Here is a 23,907-nt window from a genome sequence, read left to right on the forward strand (position 1 = left end):
TCAGCAGTCCACCTGAAGGGAGAACTGAACGTACAAGCGGACTGGCTGAGCCGGCAGGACATCCACCCAGCCGAATGGGCCCTGAGCCGCAGAGCCTTCTCATTCCTGTCCAGAAGACTGGGAGCCCCTCAAGTCGACTTGTTTGCCACTCCCAGCAACACCCAGCTTCCGCGGTTCTTCAGCCGGTTCCAGTGCCCACAGGCGGAACAGACAGATGCCATGATGGCTCCCTGGCCAAGGACCCTCCTCTACGCCTTCCCACCAGTTCCGCTTCTGGCCAGACTTCTCAGGCGCATTCGGCTCCTGGGGGCCAGGGTGATTCTGGTGGCCCCTCATTGGCCCCGCAGGCCGTGGTTCCCAGAGATCCTGAACCTCGCAACCGGGCCTCCAGTTCTGCTTCCCGTCTCCACAGACCTGCTCTCGCAGGGCCCAGTACTCCATCCAGATCCCGCCCGGCTCCAGCTTGCTGCCTGGCACTTGAACGGGAGCTGCTAGGGGGCTTCGGCTACTCCCAGAGCGTTCTCGACACGCTGATGGCCTCCAGATGCTCTTCCACTCACCGCATATACCAATGCACTTGGAGAGTTTTCCTTAGATGGTGCAGAAACAGGCACCTGACTCCGAGGGCATGTTCCCTACCTGAGCTGCTGCAATTCCTACAGGATGGCCTCGACAAGGGCCTTAAGGTCAATACCGTCAAGCGGCACGCTTCGGCCTTGGCTCCTCTCCTGCTACCATTCAAGGGCAAGCCTCTCTTGTCCCATGCCCACCTGAAGCATTTCCTTCGTGGAGCATCGCTAACATCCCCTCCTGTAGTACATAGGTTCCCTACATGGGACCTCCACAAAGTCTTGCGGGTCCTTCACAAGCCTCCATTTGAACCGATTAGGTCCATTTCCTTATGCCTTCTCTCTCTGAAGTTGGCCTTTCTGGTGGCCGTCACCTCGGCCAGGAGGATCTCAGAATTAGCCTCGCTGTCCTCCAACCCCAGGTTCTGTATATTCTCTGCTGATTCAGTAACCTTAATCTCGGACCCTTCAGTTCTCCCTAAGGTCGCCTCCATGTTTCACAGGTCTCAAAACCTGGTCCTGCCCTCCTTCTGTCCCAAGCCTGTCCACCCCAGGGAGAAGGAGTGGCATAAGTTGGATGTTCGCCGCTGCTTAAAGACCTACCTTAAAAGAACCGCCTCCTTCAGGACGACGGACTCCTTATTCGTCTCCTTCCTACCGGCCTCCATGGGCCAAAAGGTCTCCTCAGCTGTCATTGGTCGTTGGATCAGGGCCTGCATCTCCTTGGCATACGAGACCCAACACTTGCCTCCACCCACGCGAATCACGGCGCATTCAACTAGAGTGGCCTCCACTTCAGCAGCGTTCTCCACCAATGCCCCGTGGGAGGAGATCTGCAGAGCGGCCACGTGGGCGTCCCCGTCCACCTTCACCAGGCACTACAAGATGGACACTATGCACTCTGCTCAGGCTGCCTTTGGCAGAAGGGTTCTGCAACACGTCCTTCCCCCTCAATAGCCTGGGACCCCCACCCTGGGTCACCTGGCTTTGGTATGTCCCCAGGGAGTTGTCCTCACACGGCAGCCGAGAATGGAGCATTGGTACTCACCATGAGGGCTTCTTCTGGCTGCCGTTGTAGAGGACAACTCGACCCTCCCTATGCGGTCCCAGACTCCTGGGGGGATGGGGCTCTATCTTCCTGCTGTTTCTACCTGTTGTTTTACCTGTTAGTTTTTACCTGTTGGTTTACCTGTTTCCATTTACTGGCTTTTTTCTACTCATATATGTGTGTTATTGAGGTTGCCTTCCGTTCGAAGCTTGGCTGACTACAAGAACTGGGTGGGGTTACCATCCGGCTACCTTTATAGCTTTATAATTAGCATACGTCTTGCCCTGGAGCGAGCATGGGATGATAACCCAGGGAGTTGTCCTCTACAACGGCAGCCAGAAGAAGCCTTCACGGTGAGTACCAATGCTCCATTCTCTGTTTAACTTACTTCATGGGGCTCTTATGAGGACAACAGGGAGGGAGAATGTTGTACAACACCCTGACTTTCTTGGAGGAAGAGCGGGATAAAAATGTTGTGGATGAAACTGGTCCTGAAGGGCTGGTCGTTTCCGATTGCAGCAGGATAAATTGTTGGGCTGGATGTTTTTTGTAAGTTTTTTTGGGGGGGGTATAACAGAAAAACAGAGGAAATAATGGAAAGTTCCTACCTTTTCTCCGCACCTAGAAAAAGGTTGTCAGGGAGAAGCATTCCAAGCTAGCCTTCTTCCTATCTTCTTAGGATATGCTCAAGGACCCCGACCTCTGTAGGAGAGTAATCCTCCCCTGCAGCCTGCAGTTTTACTGTCCAGGAGCTGCTTTAATATGTCCTCACTTGTTTGTGCATAGTATCTGGGGTGGGGGAATGGGGGACTGATGGACAGAGATGTTTTTTTAATCTACGCCTTTTCTTGACAACGTGCCCGTACTAGGCATTCCACAGAAATATCATATCGGCTCTCACGACTCACTTTCCCCCATGTAAAGGGTGAATTCAGATGTGTGCTTCTTTCATTATACCTCTGGAACTTTATATAATACCATGAAATGGTGTTCACGTGAAACTGAGCTGATCTGGATAGTGGTTCCATCATCCATAAATAGTGGGTTCTGCGCCTGCGCAGATCAGCTTCGGGTAGAATTCGTTAGCTCCTCGCGACGCTGGCAACCCAGTTGCACGTGACAGTAGTAGCCTCTAGTGGCGGTTGGGCGTCTCTGCAATCAGTTTCTTTCTGACCGCCATTGCGTTCAGTTCTCGGAGATAGTTGCTCCTCGAAGAAAGTTTGTTTAGCGTTTATTTGGACTTTGAACTTGGAAAACGGACTTTGACCATTCTTACGGATAATCCTTTGGACTTGGCATTATTTAGGAACATTTGGCTTGACTTTGGATATGGACTTGGCTTCCCTCACGGACACTCCTTTGGATTTGATACGGACTCTGATTTCCCCCTCTGACTACGGAACGGACGATTATTCTTGTGAAATGGCTGAAGTATCTGGTAAGACAGGCGGCTCGGGAAAGTCAGGAAGGGACAAGACAACCTTTAAACGGTGCACTAACTGCCGCAGAAAAATTCCCTCGACTGACGGCCATGCCCTCTGCTTATTTTGCTTGGGAGAGATACACGAAAAGCCTGCTCAGATGCGAAAGATGTGAAAGCCTGCTCAGTCTGCGTTACTTTTAGTGAGCAGACTTTGAAAAATCGCACAGCATGCCTTAGGGTGTATCTGCTTGAGGAATCTCTAATGCCGAAACGGGCTACAGAGAATGCTCTGCTGGATCCTGCTCCAGACGGGCAGTCTAAAATCCCGAAGGAGGCCGGTTCCACAAAATCGACCGCGAAGGCCTTGCCATCGACTGCTTCCGTAACGAGTGCTTCAACATCGAAGGCTATGACGTCGAAGGTTGTGACGGCGACCGCTTCGACCTCGTCCGCGTCGGCCCCTTTTAAGTGACCTGAGGAACGCCACAAGTGGAAGCATAAGGAGAAGACTTCGAGTCAGGAACCGCCACCAAAGAAGCAGAAGCAGTTGGAGCCAGTTTTAGAACACACTCCCTTGCCATCGGGTCTGCAGAATTATGTCATCCCTCGAAGGCGAGCGGCTTCCTTATCCCCGGCACCAACGCCTCACCAGTCTCCACTGACTCCTCTGTCTCAACATCGAGACCACTCGACATCGAGGGATGGCGGACGGGAGACGGCATCACCTACGATACCGACTTCTCGACACCATCACCACTCGACGTCGAAAGCGGCATCTACAGACTTCACAGCACCGGAATCGACGGTTGCTGTTATTTACGACATCGTACCAGACATCGGCATCGACGTTGTGCCAGACGTCGACCTCGACATTGTGCCCTATGAGGGTGAAAATTCTGGCGTCACCCATATGACTGCATTGGAGAGATCCCCTGTTACCATGCGTGTGCAAGGAGATCTTTCTCCTGAGAGCAGACTGACATGCTTGCTCCATTCGGAGGAGAGTACGCCTTCTACCTATACCTTCACTGGTTTTAAAGAGGGTGAATATACTGATCTGAGGATCTTGTCTCTCAAGATCGCAAATTATGTGGCTTGCCAAGCCAGATTTACATATTCCCTTTGGGAGTCTCTATTTGATCAACGCGCAGAGCTGGAACCGAAAGAGTTTGTCAGGAAGTTTGAGGCAGTCTTTGTAAAGACAACTGAGGCCACCCGCCAGCAACTGGCGAACGCGAAGCACCTAGCCAAATCCGAATCCCGTACCATGACTTCAGCTATTATTCTGAGGAGGCATGCCTGGTTGCATGCAACGGGTCTCCAACAAGACATGAAAGACCAATTCGAGACACTACCATTTGATGGTGCTGGCCTTTTCTCCGATAAAACGGATGACAACATGGAGCAGTGGGAAAAGTCGCGGATTACGGCCCGCTCTTTCACTAGCTCCAGATTTACGGGCAAGAACAGACCTTACAACCAATATAACCAATACGGGCAGTATCAGGCCCGGCAAGGCTCCTACCGCTGCTCTGACAGAAAAGACTTCAGAAGGCCCTACCAACGTTTCGGCAGTAGCAATAGGCGACCCTATTACCCGCGGAATAGGACGAACCAAACGTCTCAAAGTAAGAGGACGCCACAAGCAAAGCAGCAGCTTTGATCAACCGCTGCGCCCACCAACACCGGACAAAGTGCCTCAACGAATGGGGAACAAAGAACTGATTACCAGGACGACCCTCTCCTTGACCACTGCCAGTATAACCATCAAACTGGCAAGCCATGCCCAAGCATGGCACCATATAACATCGGACCAGTGGGTCCTGCGTATAATTTAAACAGGATATGCGTTGGAGTTCAAGGAGTATCCGCCGTTCCTGGGAGTGAAGTATACCCCGGAAACACCAATATTAAGGGAAGAGGTGCAGAAGCTCTTGGTGAGATGGGCGTTCGGCAGGACGGGATTTTATTCCCGCTACTTCCAAATCCCCAAACGCGATGGGGGCATAAGGCCTATAATGGACCTGCGAGGCCTGAATCAGTACATCGAAGTACAGAAATTCCGGATGACGACGTTGCAAGCCATCCTTCCACTCCTCCACGGGGAGAACTGGATTGCAACGTTGGATTTAAAGGATGCGTACTTCCACATAGGCATTCAGCAGAGTCATCGGAAATACCTACGTTTCACCATGGGGAGCGAAATATACCAGTACAACGTGCTCCCATTCGGGCTAGTCACCACCCCCAGGGTGTTCACGAAATGTGTAGCAGTGATAATAGCCTATCTCAGAGTACAGGGTGTGTCCATTTACCCGTACTTGGACGACTGGCTTTTGACAGCAGAGACAAAGGAACAGTTGCTAGGACACGTAGACTTGGTGACGAACTTGCTGGAGGACCTGGGAGTACAGATCAATTGGGAGAAGTCCTTTCTCGTACCGGCAAAGCACCTGCAGTACATTGGCGCAGAACTGGATATGTTAGCCCAGAGGGCATTCCTCCCGGTGGCTCGTTTCTCTCGGCTGCGGGCTCTGATCTGCTGCTGCCAAGCGAATCCAGTGCAGAAGGCAAGGATAGTACAGGTACTGTTGGGGTTGATGGCATCCTGCACCACCACGGTCCTATACGCGAGGTTGCGGATGCGCAAACTACAACTCTGGTTTCTGACAGCCTACAAACCGCGGTCCGAACCTCAGTCCAAGTGGGTGACTCTTCCACGGAAAGTTTTGGAATAATTAAACTGGTAGACAAGGGAGTCGAATATGCTCAATGGCATTCAATTTTGCACACACGAACCCGCAGTGACAGTGACATCCGATGCCTCCATGCTTGGCTGGGGAGCTCACTTGTTGCACCACAGAGCACAAGGTGTATGGACTCCAAAAGAAAGACTCTTGCACATCAACTTCCTCGAACTACTGGCTGCTTTCAGAGCCCTGGTCGCCTTTCAGGGAGAACTTGTCGGGAGGACTGTCCAGTTACAGATGGACAACACGATGGCCATTGCATACGTGAACAAGCAAGGCGGGACAGTGTCCAGGTCTCTGTGCGATCTCAGTCTGCAGTTATGGAACTGGTGCATTCCTCTCGAGATTTACCCCGTGGCCATTCATATCAAGGGCAGCTTGAACTGCCTGGTGGACTCTCTGAGCAGGGACTTGGTGTTGGAGCAGCATGAATGGGAGTTGCATCCGGAAGTGCTGGGACTGCTATTCGCGGCTTGGGGCAGGCCGAAAGTGACCTATTTGCGACCTCCGAAAACCGCAGGTGCCAACATTACTGCTCAAGGATGGGTGTCGGCCTAAGGAGCAAGGGCGATGCCTTTCAGTATCTCTGGAGCCAGGAACTATTTTATGCTTATCCACCCACACCCTTACTACCTAGGGTAGTGGCCAAGTTGCTACATGACTGAACAAGGGCAGTCGTGATTGCACCATGGTAGCCCCGACAGCCCTGGTACACACAGCTATTCAGACTGTCGGGGGGGACTTACAGGAGGCTTCCTCTGCGGACGGACCTAGTCACTCAAGATCAAGGCAGGGTGGTGCACCCCAACCTGTCTGTACTGAACCTCACAGCGTGGAGGATAGGCTTTTGAAAAAGATCCTGCTAAATACACGTAAGCAGTCCACGAGACGAAACTACAGGGCGAAGTGGCGTCAGTTCGCGGCACATGCTGCCTCCAGAGGCTATGACCCGAGGGAGGCGAGTTTAAAAGCCATCCTGCTCTACCTTACCACTTTAAAGCAAAGTGGATTGGCGAACCTATCTATTAAAGTACATATGGCAGCGATATCGGCTCACCACGATGGATGGGATGGCAAGACGGTCTTTTCCCATCCTCGCTGTAAGGACTTCTTAAGAGGCATCAATAATGTATACCCGCCGGTGCAGCATCCGGCAGAGAAATGGAGCCTCTCCTTGGTGCTTTCTTCTCTGACAGAGCCTCTCTTTGAGCCGTTAGCTGCGGCGTCGCTAAAATACATAACCCTTAAGACTTTGTTTTTGGTGGCTGTGACATCTGCCAGACGCGTAAGTGAACTGTGTGTTCTGCGTATTGACGAGCCCTATACGAAGATTTATCCAGAACGGGTTGTCATGTGCTTGGATCCAGAGTTCAGGACTAAAGTAGTGACTGACTTTCATCTGAACACGGATATTGTTCTACCTCCCTTTTTCAGGGATCCAACATCGCCCCTCGAACGTGCAGTGCACTCGCTAGATGTTCGGCGGGCTCTTCTGTTGGCACTTACATTTATATACCGCTCTATAGCCGGAGCTCTCTAAGCGGTTTACAGTGATTTTAGCATATTGCCCCCAACATTCTGGGTACTCATTTTACCAACCTCGGAAGGATGGAAGGCTGAGTCAACTGTTCTACTTAAAAGCCACGAGTGCTATATGTAAAACACCCCGGTTGTTTATAGACATACGGGGGAAGTTCAAGGGATGTTCTCCTACCCGACAAAAGCTTTCCTTTTGGTTGATAGGGTTGATTAAACAGGCGTATGACCAACAAGGGGTTAGTCCCCCACCGTCAATTAAGGCATACTCTACTAGGGCTTACGCCACATTGGCTGCGCATCTGGCTGGCATTCGCTTCACTGACATCTGCACGGCAGCGACGTGGTCATCACATCAAACGTTTGTGAAAAACTACTCATTGGACATTAGAGCAGCGAAAGCTGCAGACTTTGGACGAGCAGTTTTAAAGAGGGTGTTACAGTGACTGGCAGTTTATGCCCACCACCAGTTGGGTAGCTCGTAATTCACCCACTATTTATGGATGATGGAACCACTATCCAGATAAACAGGTTGCTTACCTGTAACAGATGATCTGGTAGTGGTTCCATCATACATAACACCCTCCCTGCCGTCCCCACATCTGAAATGACAAGCCACTGTAACATCGTACGGCCATGTCGGCCATCAAGAAACTGATTGCAGAGACGCCCAACCACCACTAGAGGCTACTACTGTCACGTGCAACTGGCGTTTGCCGGCGTCGCGAGGAGCTAACGAATTCTACCCGAAGCTGATCTGCGCAGGCGCAGAACCCACTATTTATGAATGATGGAACCACTACCAGATCATCTGTTACAGGTAAGCAACCTGTTTTTATGTTGGGGTTCCATTGGCAAAGAGCAAAGCCCTTCCCAGCTGCTGAAAATGCGATGACGTGGAATCTCTGGCACCAAGTCCCTCATAATTCTTACCAGTTCTTCACTGCAAATGTGCTTGATGGTTGGCAGGGCACGATGGTTGGCAGGGCAACTGCCTATTGCCCCACCCCATGGCTATAGGTCTGGATGGGTGATGGGTGGTCTCTCTGCACCATTAAACCTGCACCTTGCTATAGCCGTGCTAGCTCTGTGTTCATCCTAAATTTTTTCGAGGTTGGTTGGTTAGTTAGTTAGTTGATTTATTTGATTTATATACAGCCCTTCAAAAAATGGCTCAGGGCAGTTTACATCAAAATAAAAATAATTAAAACCAATTAACAATTAAAATCAGAAGTAAATCAATTAAACAATTAAAATCTTGTTTTAATTAAAACAATTAAAATAATTGATACAGCATGAGTGCACCTTGTACTGCTTTATCTCATCCATCAACCCAACCGCCCTCATCCACTTTTGCAGAAAGGGAGCCACAGCCGAGAGACTGGAGTGACTTGACCATAGTAAACTGGGAGTGGGAATGGGGTTCCTAGGAGGAAGGAGGTAGCATAGCAGTGGAGCAAGGAGGTGAGGTGGGGGCAGAGGAGCCCTAAATAGTGAATTGAAGAACAGAAACTTGGAGAATGGATGTGTGGAGGCTGGAGGGAGAGCAGGGAGAAGGAAGCATAGAATTGACGGGGGCGGGAGAAAGGCCAAGGGGAAAGTTAGGAGAAACCATCACCACGGTCCTGTGCCAGGAGGGACTGCTTGCTATTGGCAGGAATAGAGTGGGAAAACTGGAGGCTGAGGGCTAGGAAGGGCATTGGATTGCCAAGTCCCCCAAGATTTCTGTACCTTTTAAAATGGTTTCTTTGCATGTTTTTATATTGCATATTACAAAAAAGCAATTTTTATACAAACACTGAACAAAACATTATGATTTGACAATGTAGCATATCGCACTGGAAAATTAAAGAGAAAGAAAACAACAAACAATCTATCAAACTGATAAAAGAGGGGGCAGGGCACGGGAAGGCATAGAAATAAACCGGCAGTGTATGCAACAATGAGATGTGACTGTGCCTGTTCTCTTGGAAGTACTCTGTTCCCAAAAGCTAAATGTTATCCACAGTTGCTCAAAAAATTTAACATACTATTAAACTTACCAGTATGCACTTTAGTTAATGCAGTTGTTTTACATATAGTAATCACAATGCACCAGACTTTGCTGGGCCATTCTTCCATTAGAGGGCATTTAGAACTTTTTCCTTGCCAAAAACATTTGGCAGGTGCTATCAAATTGCTGACCATTCTTCTGTTTTCTATTCTCACACAACAAAGAAGAGAAAAATAAATGCTTGCAGGGTGTGGAATGCATTATATTCTGATATAATGCTAATTTAATGATATTTGAATGATATTTAGTTTTAATTGCAATTTTAATCTGCTCTTAATTGGTTTCTGATTTTAGTGTTGAACTAGGACCGGGAAGACCCGAGTTCAAATCCCCATTCAGCCGTGAAGCTCACTGGGTGACTCTGGGCCAGCCACTTATCTCTCAGCCTAATCTACCTCACAGGGTTGTTGTAAGGATAAACATAACCATGTACACTGCTCTGGGTTCCCTGGAGGAAGAGCGGGATAGAAATGTAAATAAATAAATGAAAATTTTTGTGTGAACTGTCCCGAGCCACTTTCAGAAGGGTGGTATTTAAATCAAATATAAATAAATATCTTTTGAACTTCTGCCCAGAATTTTTGTATAGTTTTACAGCTCTGCATCACCCAGATGCTGTGCTCTGTACCTGTGGAGATGTACATAGAAGAGAGTACTCCACTAGGTTCGAAGTTTGCTATCACTACAGCACTGTGATGGGGAACATTGCACCTAGTAATGATTTCCATTTGCACCTCTTAAAATGCAGAAGGGTCTTCTCAGCATCGAGACCTGGCAGCTTTGAGAGGGTAGCAAGACTGTGTTTGGGCCAGCTGATCTTAACATACCGCACAAATCTTTGCCTGCAGCTATTTATATAAAACCTAACTAGGAAGGATAAATGCATTTAATAACCTATTTTTGTTTCATTTTCTTTTTAGTGAACTATGCCTCAGGGTGCAGCATTGCAAAGTTTCCAGAAGATGGCATTGTAATTGCACAGACTTTTAAAGATCAAGGTACAGAACTGCACTGCATTTTGTCTTGTTTCACTGTAGATAGACAAGGAAGTGAATAACAGTTAAGTGTGTGATGTGTCCTTTCTCACACAGTGTCACCATTTTTTAAACTTCTTTCTGTTTACTCACAAACAAGGGGGCTTACTCTCCTGTTCAAGCCTTCTTTGTTTAAGGGAGGTTTCTCCTGTGTAAGTGTCTCTCTGTAAGTGTCTTATTAAGTGTTTGTTAAGGGGCCATTGTTTGTTTGTTTGGAGGGTTTTGCAAAAGCACTTTCCAGATTATAATCTTAAGTGTTCCTGCTGTGTATTTGTGAGAGGAACTATGTGTTGTCAAGGCATGGGTCTGCTCCCAAAACTGCACCCCCATTTTGTGTTCTTCCCTAATTTTCCGTGGCATTTAATAAGGCAGTTCATGCGGTCAGTAAGATGGTAGGACAAGCATCCTACCTAGCTTCGGGAGCTATCATGCTCCCTGTTTTTGATTGTCTGCAAGCAAACAGGTAGGAGAAGGGGAGAGTGATCATGTGTGAGTCAAGAGCTGGGTAGAACAGTATTTCTCATGCCTTGTTAAAATAGTGTGTAAATGTGCTGGGTAAACTGGTGCCATCCTCCCCAGATTCTGTCTCGCTAACTATCACTCCCTCCCCCACCACTGACTCCTACTTACTGGTTTGCTAACAGGCAGACAAAAATTGGGATTGTGCCCAGGTCCCCAAGCAGAGTAGGGCTCTTGTCCTACCTACGGATATTCACGAACGGAGGTTTCAGCGCTGGTTCGGTGCCAGACTGATTCTGTGCTGTGGGGAGGGGAGCCGGGAGCGTTAAGAAAGAGGAGAGCAGGTCCTTATCTGCCCTCCGCTGCCCTATGCAGCTTCCTGCTGGGCCGGCACTCATTCCAAGTACCTGCACGCAGTGCCAGCATACACATGGCATCCATGCAGGTGCCATGTGTGTATAGGAGCTGTGTGTTGGTACTTGGGACGAGCACCGCGCCAGCAGCGATCTGCATGGGGCCTTGGAGAGCAGGTAAGGACCTTCTTAAAGTTCCAGTGCTCGAACCTCAGTTCATGCACATGCTTAGTCCTGCCCTCTTACCAATCATGTGAACTGCCTTATAACTCTTTTTCCTGCCCCCCATCAGTATCAGCCAGTGATGTGAAGCAAAGGCAGGGGAGCACACCGTGTCGTGCTGCCACAATGTGGAATAGTGTTGCTACACCTTGCAAGGGGTCATAAAGAACTCAACATGAAGAAACTGCTTTCAGGGTCTGATAATGTGTAGTTCTGCCCTGTCTGTCTGTCGGGTGGGTGGCAGGGGGAATGTTATGTTGATATGCAACCTGAAATATTGGGGTTCTTTAGTCTCAAATGAAGCTTTATTAAGCCTCTCATCTCTCAAACTGGATTAGACACTTTTGATCTGTAATGTTTAGCAGAACCATGTTGAATTTTTGGCCCCAGTCCAGTATTCCTGCTTACAGGTGTGCCTGAGTTTGCACATGCACAGTGAGGCATCTTACTTTCCTAAACAACCGCCTCCAAATCCTGCATCAGAAGCTGCTCCCACAGAAGTTTCAAAAGCAGCTTGTTTCATGGTGTTGGAGAAAGAGAGCTGCTCTCCAGAAAAGCTCGTACATGTGGATCTTCCCGCATGTGACTCTGGGTCAGGGCCTTCATTAGCATTCCCTTAATAGCAAAGAGAGGGTGAAGTGGGTAGCTTTGTATTTTTAATCTTTCTCTCTAAAATGAGCCTCCTAATCTGCTTTCATTTATGTTGAACCATTAAAATGACTGTTGATAAATCAGAAATTTGTGTCCCTATGAAAAGCGCATTTGTCCTCTCTTCCTTTCACTCACGGCCGGTTGTCTGCCCTTATCTTCTGCTGAAACAAAAGGCAGAGCTCTGGCAATTTTGTACTCGGCTTTCTCATCCCACTGAAGCTTATTTAAACGGTGATTAACCATTTACAAAGTTTCCCCCCGAAACCTTTAAGCCAGGAATTCTCAAACTTGGGTCCCCAGATGTTGCTGGGACTATAACTATATATACTAGCCAAAACCTACGTATAATCTTTGAACTACAGCTCCCATCATAACAAGTGGCCTGGCTGTGGAAGATGGGAGTTGGGTCCCTAGATGTTGTTGGACTACAAGTTTGAGAACCCTTGATTTAAGCTATAAACAGGGTGTGTGTTGATATTCTACTTTTACACAAAAAGAAATTTTGTAACCCTGAACAAAACAATCGATAAAAATTCATCATAGCAGTAAATTTGTAAAACAAATTTTACAATATAGCAGTAAAATACACAGTAAAACAATTTGTGCAGCAGTTATTTGCAAGAAGCAGACCAAAACCTCTGCTAACTAGGCCAATAGACAGCTTTTGAAGTGGTGCCCCCCCACACCTTATTTTTTAGCAAGGAGAGAGCAGGTGTCCTTTTTCAACCCTTTGCTATTAGTCTGATGGCAAATAAAATTTATACTGATACTTTATGGAAACCCAGCACAGTATCCCTCCAGTAGCTGTTGCTGGTGTCCCACTTGTTTCTTTTAAGCCCTTTTGGGACAAGGAACCATCTTCTCACATACATTGTCATGTAAACCTCTGTGAGAAGTATCTGGTTGAAAAGCCGCATAATTGTTCTTAACTGATAAAATGAAATAAAATTGGAGAATAAGCCCTGAAAGTGTCAGGCACCAATCACTCATTAACCGAGCCAAGAGGCATCTTTTAAAACTGGTGATTCTCTTTTATTTAGCAGGGGGAGAGCAACTAGCCCTATCCATCCCCAGCATAGTACCCCTCCAGCAACTGTAGCTAGTGCCTACCTTATGTTTCTTTTCCATTTGGGGACAGGGAGCCATTTTTAAAATTTGTTTGTTTGTATCTATCTATCTATCTATCTATCTATCTATCTATCTATCTATCTGTCTATCTATGTAAACCGCTTTCGGGGTTTCTGATTCAAAGTGGTATATAACCATTCATCATCGTCAGGAGATGGAATAGGATTTTTCCATATTTTTTATTTTATTTTTACAAATCTAATTTTTAAAAACCAGGCATTGCAATGCATCTTAAATCTGTCTGAAGGCCCAGTAATACTTTTTGTCCCCTAATACTGTAATTTGGGAGTTATGAGGAATTTATGCAAGGATGCTGGCATTTGATCCCTTTCCTTTCTGCCTCCTCCTCTAGGTCTCGAAATTTTAAAGCAGGAGACGGCAGTAGTAGAAAACGTTCCCATTTTGGGCCTCTACCAAGTTCCTTCCGAAGGGGGAGGCAGAATAGTTCTGTATGGCGACTCGAACTGTTTGGATGATAGCCACAGGCAGAAAGGTACATAAAGTGTGCTGAACAAAACCCCCTGGTTTGTGTAAGTTAACATCTGTTGCCCCTTCCATCCGCTGAGAAGCTTTCCTGCATAAGCTGCTTTGAAATGCACAGGTGAACATGCTCCGGTGCATGCCTCCATGCATTTCAATTGGTTACAATTCATAAAGCTCCTAAAAGTAGAAATAAGCCAGCTCTGCCCTCCGGCATACAGTCTAAAGGTAGAGTCAAGGTTCATTGGTGGGGAAAGGGAAAGAGAATCATTTGGGGAAAGCCAAGGTGAGTAGCTGCCCAAACTGGCCAGTGGATGAGTCACTTTCTCCCGTGGCCCCATGCTGACTGTGTGGTAGCTGTTGCTGGAGTCCCTGATGCAGTTGGAGAAACCTTGGAGAAGCAGTTGGACTAATAGAGAGGCCCTTACTCCCTCTCCTAAGCTGCAGAATGACTGACTGTTGATAGGAGCATAGGAAGCTGCTTTATACTGAGTCAGACCCTTGGTCCGTCTAGCTCAGTATTGTCTACTCTGACTGGCAGCAGCTTCTCCAAGGTTCCAAGCAGGAATCTTTCCCAGCCTTTCTTGGAGATGCTGCCAGGGATTGAACCTGCAAAGCAGGTACTCTAGCTACAGCTCCATCCCAAAGGGTGGCATGCATGGGTCTCCCATCCAGGTACTGACAGCACCAAGACCTGCTGGCTGGATCGTGGGCCCTTAGACCAGGGCTGCACCACTTTGGCCCTCCAGCTGTTTATGGACTACAGCTCTCATAATCCCCAGCCGTAGTGGCCAGTAGTCAAGGATTATGGGAGTTGTAGGTCAACATCTGCAGGCGGACCAAAGCTGTGCTGCCGTGCCTTAGGGAGAGACCAGGTAACCAGGCAGGCTTGAGAGAAATGGGCAGGTGCAGGGTAACTTAGTGGATTGTGCCCCTATGCTTCTAGTGCTAGTTATAAGTTCTAATTCTATCTTAATAATGTAAGTGGGGGAGGATGACCCAAAAATTTCCAGACTAATGCTGCATTAGTGCATGAATATTTTGGAAGCTAGTTATGCTACATTGGCGTATTGCATGCCATACTAGTGTTGTGCTTGCCAGCCAGGTGTACAGCCTGTGGCACACCTCCTGTGAAATTGTTGCATCCTGTTCTGCCATCCTTGTTGTGCAGGTGCAACAAGAGATTGCTCGACATTGAGCATTCCCCACAATTTCACAGGTATGCCACTTTGTTCATTGTGCTAGTGCAGCATTAGTCCGGATGTCAGCCACAGTTTTACCCAATTTTATTCTGACATGTTAAATGTCAACTCCAAATCAAAATGTGTCCTGTTCTGTGGACTCAGTTCATGGGTATCTTCAGTTCATTGCATTCCTTAAGCTATTATTTACTTGGTAACAAAATGACTGCATGTTAAAAGTGGAACGTCTGCTTTTGAAGAAGTAGTCAGTCTATGCTGTGGCAGGATCTTGAGTTGTTGCTAAGTTACTGTCCAAAAGTGGGGTGGGGGGAAATGCAGCACCATGGCAGTTTTCTAGGGTACCAGAAAGATTTCTATGTTTTGCGGGGGTAGGAGTGGGGGGAAAGACAGACTCGGCAATGATTATGGAACTCTCCTGGTACTAGTCTTAGAGTGTTGCTGCACTGAATAACAGTAATATCAGATATGAACTTGCCATCAGATTTCTCAAGATTTAAGAACAACCTTTGGCCCCTTTAGCAGTGAGCCGCTTCTGGTGGATTTATGCTTCTCAGTTATCTTCCCGTTTTGCCACAGAATACCCTTGAAAAAGTAACTCTTTGAACAGTAATTCACAGCTGTAAGAAAAGGATTCACTGAACTTGAGGCATCTTGAGTAAAAGGCTTTGCTGGAGGATCGAGTATTTTAGTTGGAGCTATTCCACCCAGTACTTTTTTATAATGGCGTTTTCTAACCTAGTTCTTAAAATCCCTGTCCATTTTAATTAAAATCCTTTCATTCTGTTGGGACTTGTTTGTGAAATGTGTTCGAATACATCTCTTTTGACTTCCACATCACATGTTTGTAGGCCACCTAACTTAGCCATGCAGTACACACAGAGGAACACAGAAAGCTGCCTTATGTGGAGTCAGACCATTGGTCCATCCAGCGCAATACTGTCTACTCTGGCAGCAGCTTCTCTGGGTTTTCAACAGGAGTCTCTTTCCCCCAGCCGTATCTGGAGATGCCAGGAATTGAACCTGGGACCTTCTCTATGCAAAGCAGATGCTTTGCCACTGAGCTAAGGCCCAAGTTATTTCCTATAGCTCCAGCTGATTGATTCATTTTATATTAACACGGGGGCTCTCAAATTTGGGTCCCTATATTGGACTACAACTCCCATCAGCCACTGCTGTAATGACCTTCAGCCTTATCTACCTGGGGACCCAAGTTTGAGAATCCCTGTGTTAACACAATAACCAGTTCAGCAGTCAGCTGTCACAGTGCTCAGCCACGGGTTTTAGAAATGGTCTTATGGACAGATAAATAAAAATAATTACGACTGGAAACTTTGATCAGTTCCATTATTTTCTTACTATTAGGTGCTAACTGGGCAAAGAGGCACCTTTTTAAAGTGGTGTTTCTCTTTATTTAGTAGGAGGAGAGCACCCCCAGCACAGCATCCCTCCAGTGGCTGTTGCTGGTGTGTCTCTTGTGCTTCTTTTTTAGATTGTGAGCCCTTTGGGGACAGGGAGACTTCTTATTTATCTATCTATGTAAACTGCTTTTTTTTTTTTTGAAAGCAGTATATACATTTTGTTGTATTATCATCAACATTTTTCTCTTGCCTTTACGCCAGGGAGCGTAGGGTGATGTGCATAGTTCTTCCCCCACCCCTTTAACCCTTACAACAGCCCTGTGAGGTAGGTTAGACAGAGTGATAGTGGCTGGCTCAGGGTCTCCCTGTGAGTTTTTTAAAATTACCGAATAGAAATTTGAACTTGGATCTTCCTGGTTGTGTACTGACATTCTAGCCGCTAAACTACACTGGCTCTCTCATTTAGTTGACAGATTAATCTGAAATTTTTGTTCAATAAATGGTGGGACCAGTTTTAAGAGAGGATGCTGGGAGTCTTGGTTGTGATGTGTGTCATTAATTGGCAACAAAGAAGAAAACATTAGTTGGTTTTTGTTCCCAACAAAAATCAGTAACTTACAACAAAGTTAACAAGAGCCATTTTACTGAAGGGAGGGGATCTTAGGAAAAGTCACCAACATTGACAGTTTGGCAATACACACATTTAATGTTGTTTTTTTAAGCTGCTCTTTTGATAGTACTTATAGGTAGATATACACACTCATCCATTGTGCATGTAGCAAGGTGCCTTTTTCCTCTTCAGAGTGCCATTAATTCAGTGTGGATTCTTTGAAAAATAATCCACACAATAATAATATAGGATAGCTTTGAAAAATAGCATCAGACTTGCTTTCATGTTGCGTATTGGAAGCAGTTCCTCCTTGCTGTGACATAGTGAGCTTAGCTGTGGTTAAAATTCCTCACATATATGATTTATAAATCCTAAAAATGTGTCTGACCTCTGTACAGACGAGGGGAAAAAATCAAAGGTGAGCATTTCAGTGACATCGGGATTATGAAGATTAACTCCCATTCCCACCAAAAAGCCATGCTGGGTGGGAATTGTAAGCAAATGTCTTTGAACTGTGTTTAAATGGTCTGAGAAGACTAGACTTGTGCAGCCAACTCAGATTTCCAGTCAGAGGCCTGCAAACCCTGGGCAATTGCGGTTTACCCAGTTATTACCTTAACAAGCCCAGTAATTTTGGTCCATGCCTTAAAAGGTCCGTGCCTCATAAGAAATTCTCAATGTAAAGGTTGAAAAACAATGATCAGATCTCTGTAGGCAGGCTTTTGCTGCTCGCTGCTGTTCATAAACCATACTCTTAAATCCAGTCCAATCTTTATTACGGTCATAGACCAGAGTACAAAAACACAAAAAAGAACAGACACAGAAAAACAGAAAACATAAGAACAAATATATCCAGATCAAACATTTAAAAACCTGAACGGATTTTACAGATTATATAACAGTATCTGGCCACTCTATTCTCATCAGGATTGGCTAATAAAAACTTCAGATAAAATTTTTCGGGATGCCCTATAAAATCAGTCAGCAAAGGGGGAGATTAATCCTAAACGGGCATCCATATAAAAATCACAATATAAAATAGAATGCGTGCTGGTCTCCACTTGGCCTGTACCGCAGGGACATAGGCGGGTGGGGAAAGGAGTGCCTGCGTGTTCTTCCCTTCTCTCTTCCCTCCTGCCCCAGGGTCAAAGTTCCTCCTGGCTATTTTAGTTGGTTCTCTGGAATCCTGCAGTGCACATATTGAGTGCCTGCCATCCTCCTCCTCTCTCTTTGACTTGTCAAACTGTGTGTGTTGACCTTCAGCAGCTAAAGTGGAAGGCAGCGGCCGTCCAGTCCAGGGAAGTGGGTGGCAGCGAGATTGCAAAAAGCATATTGACAGAAACGTAAAGTTCCGGATTGTCGTGTTTGGCTGGGAACCAAGGGCAGTGCCAAAGCAACCTCATAATTTTGTGAAACCTTCTTCCGTCTCAGATTGCTTTTGGCTCCTTGATTCCCTTCTTCAATATACGTCTTACGGAGTGATGCCACCGAGCCTCAGCCATTCAGAAAACAGGCAGCGGCCGCCAACGGGCGCAGGCTACTCTCTGCCGGAGCGCATGGAAGGTGATTGGGGTTCTAGTTGTACAGCCTGAGATGAGCAGATTGGTATTTGGTTTAGACTGGAGGCCCTTAGCGTGGTGCGACAATGACCCCTTGTCCATTGGGGGTGACTGCCTGGATCTCTTCAGTGGGCTGGGATATCCCTTTAAATGGGTCAGAACATTCAGAGGTGAACTGGAGGAGAGGCTGGAATGGGAAGTAGGGATGTTCACGGAACCAGCGGGGGTGGGACAACTTTAAGGGCGGGGGGAGGGTGCACTTACCACTCCTCCACTTTCCCCCACCAGTGCTCTGTTTGTAAAGACCCCGTCGGGGTCGGCAGCATACCTCCCTGCCGCCCCATCCCCTCCTTGGCCGGAAGTGCTGGGCATGCGTATGCGCACATGTTGCGCTCGCTCTCACACACGCACGACATGCACACAAGCAAACAAGACGTGCTTGGGACCACTTCCAGCTAATGGGCAGATGAGGGAGGTGGAATGAGGGGAAGCAAGGGAGGATGGGACGGCTAGAAGGGCTGGTGTGGGCCTGTGGAGCTGCTTCTTGGTTCCCCCCCAGCACCTAACCTCCTTTTCAGATGGACTGTTTTTGTGGGAGATCTTAGATGTTGGCGCAGGCAGATTCTGCTTCTAGACACCAGGCTCAGGATGGGAATCTTTCTGCAGTGGTTTTCTCTTCAGGCTCAAATCATCTCTCTGTTGACCTCTGCTCTTGGGCAGCCTGCTAGCCAACCATTATTGTTCTTATACAGTATGTGTGCAATTAATCTATGGAATTCTCCGCCACAGGATGTAGTGATGGCCTCCAACTTGGATGGCTTTAAAAGAGGCTCGGACAAATTCATGGAGGTCTGGTCTATCACTGGCTACTAATCTTGATGAAGGCTATAGTCCACCTCCAGGCTCAGAGGCAGAATGCCTCTGAATACCAATTGCAGGCAGGGGGCACAGCAAAAGAGGGGGGAGTACGCTTTCGTCTCTTGCCTGTGGGCTCCCCAGAGGCATCTGGTGGGCCACTGTGGGAAACAAGATGCTGGACTGGATGGGCTTCCTTGGGCCTGATCCAGCAAGGCTGCTCTTGTTACCATATTTTTGTGAATATAACCCATGGGTTATACTTTCTTTGCATCACACGAGGTGGCATGGCAGAATGTACAATATACAAAATGACTTAATTACTGAGAAGAAGATAAGATGAGCAGGAGAGGCAGGGGGAATCTGCCTGTCCTTCCCCAGCTTTTCTCTGCTCCTGGGTGGGCTTGAGCCTGGCACCCTCCAGGTTTCGGGCCCTTCTTCAAGGGCCGCTTTCAACGCTGCACTCCTGCCCCCTTCCTATGTTAGGGGGCCGCCTCTTAGGCAGTTGTTTCTGAGCAGGCTGCTTTCCCTTGCACTGAGCATGATTCCCGGGGAGGAAGAAGGCACCTCAGGTTTGTCTAAGGCAGCAGAGCCAAGTCCCGGAGCAAAGTGAGAAGAGAGGAACAGCAGGACCGGAGTTCTGTATTTTTGCACATATGCCCTGCAGGGAATGCACAAGTGTGGGGGCTATTTTAACATAAATGCTAGCTTTCCATGGACTCTCATTGGGTGTGAGGGTGTATAGGCAAAAATACCACATACCTTTCCTGTAAACCTCTCAAGGGGCAAGTGTTGCATGAGGGGGAGCAAAACCTTCTATTGCTTATGCCTAGAAAAGGGCGCGAGCAGCAGAGAAGAAAATACCTTCTGAATTATGATCTGGAATAATTCTCTCTGTGGCATTGCAGGCAACCATCTCCATCGATACTCAAAAGTGCTCGAGGCTCATCTGGGGGACCCCAAACCCCGCTCTCTGCCAGCCTGTCCTCATTTGTCGTGGGCCAAGCCACAGCCTCTGAATGAAACAGCACCCAGGTGTGATTTCTGGTTTTGCTGTATGCTTTTGTAAGATAGCGTCTTTCAATTTGACTTGGAATTTCAACAGGGTCTTGTTTCCGTCTTCCAAATAATTAGTCATGTGTTAGCGAATGGTAAAAAGCACCAACCAATAGTCGATGTTCTTTTCAGGGTTGTTTTAGTTTGTGTTGATTTGGGGCTGCAAGAATGAAATTGTTTGTAAATAACCAGTAGTTTATAGTACAACTCTATATTACATTGATGTCAATTACAAACAAATGCATTGAAAAACCAGCAGTTAGTTGTATTCACTTAGAAACTGGGAGACAAGAAAGAGGAGAACAAACGTCCGTAAGATGTTTTAGATATGTCCTGCGGCACCTACTCCACCCTCTCTCTCCCACCTAAGACTGCTGACTATTTGGTCTGGCTTTTCTTTCTTTCTTTCTTTCTTTCTTTCTTTCTTTCTTTCTTTCTTTCTTTCTTTCTTTCTTTCTTTCTTTTTAAGAAAGTCAGGTTTCTAGCTGGAGGTAAATGCTAAAAGATGGTATTTTTGAGGTTCGCAATCTAGAAGCAACACAGAACATGAGATATGCAGGTATTTTAAGCTCATGGTATTGAAGTATATACCTGCCTGCCTATTGGACCCAGATCCTCTGTATTGTTGAGGCTGAGGAACAAGGTCTCCAAGATGCTTAGAAGAGTAAGCAGGCCAGACCTGGAAGCTTTTATAGGGGTCAAGAATTGGAGCATGGCCTGACCAGCTATGGCCTATTGGTATATGGGGGACTTCCATGTTGGTGTGACTGGTCTCCATAACGTTCCTTCTTTGACCAGAGTTGGATGGTTGTGCAGAAGCTGAATCCTTTAGACTGCTGGTTCAAGGCCTGCTGCAGGCTTGAGTCCTAAGAACATGATCATTCATGCTCCAATTTAGGGGTTCTCAATCTTGGGTTCCCAGATGATGATGGACTACAAGTCCCATCTTAAAATGGCCACATCCATTGTGGCTAGTGATATTCAAAATATTTTCCAGCAGCCTGGACTGAGGATAAGTATATAAACTCTCTTGGATAAATTAATGTCTTCCAGCAACCTTTGGAAACATCAGAAATTACTATCGATTGATCTGGAGAAAGTGGCTTTACCGAGTTTTCGTCAGAACCGGCCCCAAGTGAGGCCTTTGTCACCTGGAGAAAGTGGAGCTTGGGATATACCAGGAGGTAGGTATCAGAAAGGGTGAGGGTAGAGTCCAGCCCTCTACCCCCCCCCCCACCCGATCCAAGCACTCGCAGCTGTGCAGAAGAAGAAGAGCACAGACTGCTTGGTCATCTGGACTGCAACTTTTGCCATGCCATTTTAATATGCTTTGTTGCTGTCAATGCCAATAAACTGGGCTACATTTGTGAATGCCTCAAATATTTCAGTCCATAGCAATAGCAATAGCACTTACATTTATATACCGCTCTATAGCCGGAGCTCTCTAAGCGGTTTACAATGATTTAGCATATTGCCCCCAACATTCTGGGTACTCATTTTACCGACCTCGGAAGGATGGAAGGCTGTCCATGGCTCTGTGTCAGGTTATAGACTGATATAAATGCCTCCTTCTGATTGTGTACCTGCCTTCCTCACTTCCCCATGCAGGGATAATGCCTGGACGCTACAACCAGGACGTCGGGGGAACGATACCTGTCTTTGCATTCCTTGGTGCCATGGTGGTGCTGGCATTCTTTGTGGTGCAGATAAAAGCTAAGAGCAGGCCAAAGAGACGGAAACCAAGAGTCAAGCGGCCACAAATCATACAGCAGGGTCACCCACCAAAGACACCGTCTGTTTGACTGCAGTTGCCAAAGATGACCTTCTCTTCGTGGCTTCTTCATGGAACTGTGATCACTACCAATTAAGACTGATCAGTCATGCTTGGTGATTAGTGACTGATAACAGGCAACCTTCTCGTGTGGTCTCTGGTTACAGACCAGCAAGAACTCGTTGGATCATCTCGCGATAAACATTATCATTCTCAGTCACAGAACTTGTCCAAGGCTTGAACGCTATTTTAAAAAGAACTGATCAGTTGCTCTGTGTCCCGAGGAGGGAGGAAAGGACCTTTATCTCTTTTATTTTAAACTGACCAAATCTTTTCATTAGAGGCTATTTTCTATATTTATTTTAGAAAGGGCGAGGAGAAGATTCTCTTCAAGGCCCTCAGCTCTCGGAAGGCAGCGCCATTTTTCTGAATGGAATGCAGTTTTCTAATGCAAAGGGGGATCGAGCCCTCCTCCGAGGGTGAGGAACTAAGACTTTGAGGGAAGCAGGAACAAATCAGTGTGGCATAAACCTTCGATTTATTTTTATAAAGCAACTTACCATGATGTTTTTGTAATTTTTCGGCATGGTTTCACCATTGTCGGTGGAGAAAAATTTTCAATAAATATGTTATCTATATTGAAGCTGAAACAAAAAACATCATACCTTCCCGCCCCACCCCCTTGAAAGTCTTAAATAGTTAGTACCTAGACCAGAGGTTCCAAAACCCAGATGATGTTGGACTACAACTCCCATCATCCCCAACCTGTGCTGAATAGTCTCACTGTTCATCAGGCACATGAAGCTACTCCCCCTGCTAACTGAGGAAAGAGGCGCCTTTTAAAGTGGTGATGCTCTTATCTTTAGCAGGGGGAGAGCAACTGGCCCTTGCGTTTCTTTTTAGATTGTGAGCCCTTTGGGGAGAGGCGACCATCTTATTTATGTATTATTTATTTCTCTGTGTAAACCGCTTTGGTTGAAGAGGGGACTTATAAATATTCATTGCCGTTAGTATACTTGGCCATACCTTTTGGTCCTCTTAGACTGGCAGCACCTCTCCGAGGTCTCCGCTGTGCAAGGTGTGTTCACGCTCTCACAATGCCCCTGCTCATTCCAGTCAGGCTTGCACAGGAGAGCTTGCCCCACAGGTCAGATCTAGCTGCGTCCCATCCTGCTGGACCCAAGACTGGTGCAGGTGTGATTGCCAGTGATTGAGGTGGAGACTACGGGCTGGTTCTCACAAGGATAGATGGGTAGGAGGAATGCCTGCAGATGTTGATGTCGGAGGACGGTGTGCTAGCCAGAGCCGCTAGTCTCCCTCCCTTCCCGCTCCTGTTGTCCACCACCCTCTTACCTGCTGGGGCAAGGAAGAATCCCAAGTGTGCCATGCAGCAGATGAGGGAGGGGACCGGTATTCCATGTAAGAGTGATTCCCAGATGTCGTTGACTACAACTCCCAGCATCCCCAGTTGCAAAGGCTTTTGCCTGGGGGTTATGGGAGTTGTAGTCAACAACATCTGGGAATCCCTCTTAGAGGGAGCACTGGAGGGGACAGACGACAGGACCAGAGAGGAAACTGGAGGAGTCACAACTGCTTCAGGAGTTTTAAAAGTCCGCAGGTCTGGGTTACAAAATAGTGACCAAATGCATCGCTAGGTGAAGGCCTCTGCCGCCCTACCCAGATCGCAGCTAGCACTTGAGAGAGCTGGTCTTGAGGTAGCAAACATGACTTGTCCCCTTTGCTAAGTGGGGTCTGCCCTGGTTGCATATGAATGGGAGACTTGATGAGTG

The 23,907-nt window shown here is 47.2% G+C and overlaps 1 protein-coding gene across 1 annotated transcript in view; it reads left to right on the forward strand.

Moving 5' to 3' along the window:
* The window catches only part of MBTPS1 (membrane bound transcription factor peptidase, site 1), a 54,793-nt gene extending 32,038 nt beyond the window's left edge, over positions 1 to 22,755 (forward strand). The window contains exons 18-23 of the mRNA XM_053271140.1: positions 10,300 to 10,377; positions 13,579 to 13,719; positions 18,308 to 18,439; positions 20,199 to 20,325; positions 21,400 to 21,530; positions 21,955 to 22,755. Of these exons, the coding sequence (XP_053127115.1) occupies positions 10,300 to 10,377; positions 13,579 to 13,719; positions 18,308 to 18,439; positions 20,199 to 20,325; positions 21,400 to 21,530; positions 21,955 to 22,148 (803 nt within the window). The 3' untranslated portion in view covers positions 22,149 to 22,755. The remainder of the gene's footprint in view (positions 1 to 10,299; positions 10,378 to 13,578; positions 13,720 to 18,307; positions 18,440 to 20,198; positions 20,326 to 21,399; positions 21,531 to 21,954) is intronic.
* Positions 22,756 to 23,907: the final 1,152 nt, after the last annotated feature.

Source organism: Hemicordylus capensis, chromosome 9 (genome assembly GCF_027244095.1).
Source record: "Hemicordylus capensis ecotype Gifberg chromosome 9, rHemCap1.1.pri, whole genome shotgun sequence".
Lineage (NCBI taxonomy): Eukaryota > Metazoa > Chordata > Lepidosauria > Squamata > Cordylidae > Hemicordylus > Hemicordylus capensis.